This window comes from Octodon degus, unplaced genomic scaffold, assembly GCF_000260255.1.
Source record: "Octodon degus isolate 3935 unplaced genomic scaffold, OctDeg1.0 scaffold00286, whole genome shotgun sequence".
Classification (NCBI taxonomy): domain Eukaryota; kingdom Metazoa; phylum Chordata; class Mammalia; order Rodentia; family Octodontidae; genus Octodon; species Octodon degus.
Window position 1 is genome coordinate 565572 of NW_004524862.1, and position 2018 is coordinate 567589.

At 49.3% G+C, this 2018-nt stretch overlaps 1 protein-coding gene across 2 annotated transcripts in view; it reads right to left on the reverse strand.

Moving 5' to 3' along the window:
* Positions 1–1708, reverse strand: part of Tac3 (tachykinin 3) — a 5862-nt gene extending 4154 nt beyond the window's left edge. The window contains exons 1-2 of one of the 2 annotated variants that reach the window (XM_004647046.2): positions 1602–1708; positions 946–1064 (exon numbers count right to left, since the gene is read on the reverse strand). In XM_004647046.2, the coding sequence (XP_004647103.1) occupies positions 946–1059 (114 nt within the window). In that variant the 5' untranslated portion in view covers positions 1060–1064; positions 1602–1708. Of the gene's footprint in view, positions 1–945; positions 1114–1601 lie in introns of both variants that reach the window. The other variant, XM_023707329.1, reaches the window with a different exon arrangement.
* Positions 1709–2018: the final 310 nt, after the last annotated feature.

Genomic DNA, 2018 nt, shown 5'->3' on the forward strand with positions numbered 1-2018 from the left:
TCTCTCTCTCTCTCTCTCTCTCTCTCTCTCTCTCTCTGCCCAGAAAACAGCTTCACAGCAGCCACTTTTCCCAAATTATTTGAATTCTCTGCCCACTTCCTGTAATGAGATGCTAAACAGACTGGATCTGGGGAAGCAGCTAGACTTCACACACTGAATTTGTAATAAGTCCCACCTGTAATCATCTTAAAAGCATTTGTGCCAATATAATTGCTGTCATTTCAAAACCTTTAAAAGACTTCCTCCCTGTACCCCCTGCACCCCCTCCCTGCACCCCAACCCTAACAATTCCTATTCTGTTTTCTTAGGGAAACTTTGGGAATTGGGGCTCAACCTAGCTTTTTGTTCTTGTTTTTTGTTTTGTTATCCTGACTAAGCTGACACTAAGGATAGGCAAGGGAAAGAAGAGAAAGAGAAGGATCTTAGGAGCACTTGAAGTTATGAGGTGAAGGCTAACAGAACATAGAGGAATTTTTATTTGTATTTTGAAAATAAAATAATACACATAATCTATAGATGAAGTAGTATGTAAATGCCCACATGAGAGAAATTCTGATTGTTTCATACCACCTAAGGGATAGAGGAGATCTGTCCCCTGCCAAGGACAGAAGCTGAGCTGGAGCACAGAAAGCCTTCACCCTCCCTAGCTCACCACTCACAACACCATCCAATCACCAAGTCACCAGTCAATTAACAAGCTGAACAATGTATTTGTAGGGCATCTTTTATGACAAAGTGTCAAATACACACAGAGAAACAGACACTTAGAAATGTACCCTGGAAAGAGTAGGAACCTGAGAGGACCGGACAAGGAGACAAGACGCTCTCAGGATTACCCACCCAACTCCCAACCCTGCCCACCCAATTTTGCCCCTACAGCTATCCAGACATGCAGGACCCCAGATCCCCATGATGTTCCCAGGACTCTAGCAGAGGGTGCCTTACCTTGCTGTGGGTCCCACTGGGTACCATCTGCTCCTGTGACTCCTCACAGACAGCCCCAGAGCTGGAACCCAGACTGAGGGCCAGGATGGCTGCAAACAGCAGGCTGCTCCTCATGGTGTCTGGGAGGATGAAGAGACAGGCCTCAGGTAAGGTGTAGAGAGTACAGCCCTGTGGAAATGCAGACCAATATCCCGGCTATCCCTGCTGTCAGCCTCTGCTGTCCCATCCAAGCCCTAGTCTAGAGAGAGGGTGGACCATGTCTCTGAGTAGGGGTTCATCCTTTGGGCTCAGATTCTCTGCTGTCCTATTAGACACATTTCATGTACCCTGGGACACAAGCTGTGGTGCTGCGGTGCCAGGACTCTAGCTCCTAAAGAAAAGGATATGTCTGTTTCTTCAGTCATGCATTGATCTGTTTCTTTAGCCAGCCTGAGGAAAGGTCCAAGGTGCTAGTTTCCAGTACTAGATAACCAAGACTTAGGCAAAACTTTCTGGTACAGAAGAATCAGTCTATACTCATCGGCTCCAAGCAGCCTACTCCCCCTCCCATTACTCTTTGCCTATCAAAGAGTAATTTCCTGCCTCATTCTCTCCCAACTCTGGCCCTTGACCCTTTGCCAGCTTCAGTCCATCCCATACTGTCCCCCTGTGCCTACCTGTAGAGCCACTCTGAGCCTGACGCTCTGGACTGGCAGGATCAGGAGCTGGCTAGGAGCACTCCCGGCTCCCCACACACTGCGGAGCTGCTGCAAGGAAGAGAAAAGCAGAGTGGAGGGGATCTGGGAGGTGGCAGAAATTCAGTCCTGGCTCCCTGATAAAGGCTCTGGGAGGGTTTGGGGGAGCTGAGGGGAGGGGCTGAGAGTCACCAATCCCAGGGTGGCTACAGAGGAGGAGGGAGGCTGGAGAGGGGAGGATGATGCAGCCTGCAACCACACAACCCAGACACACCCTGCAAGATACACACACACACACACACACACACACACACATACATGCAAGCACACATGCACACGCACACACACATACATGCAAGCACACATGCACACGCACACACACATACATGCAAGCACACA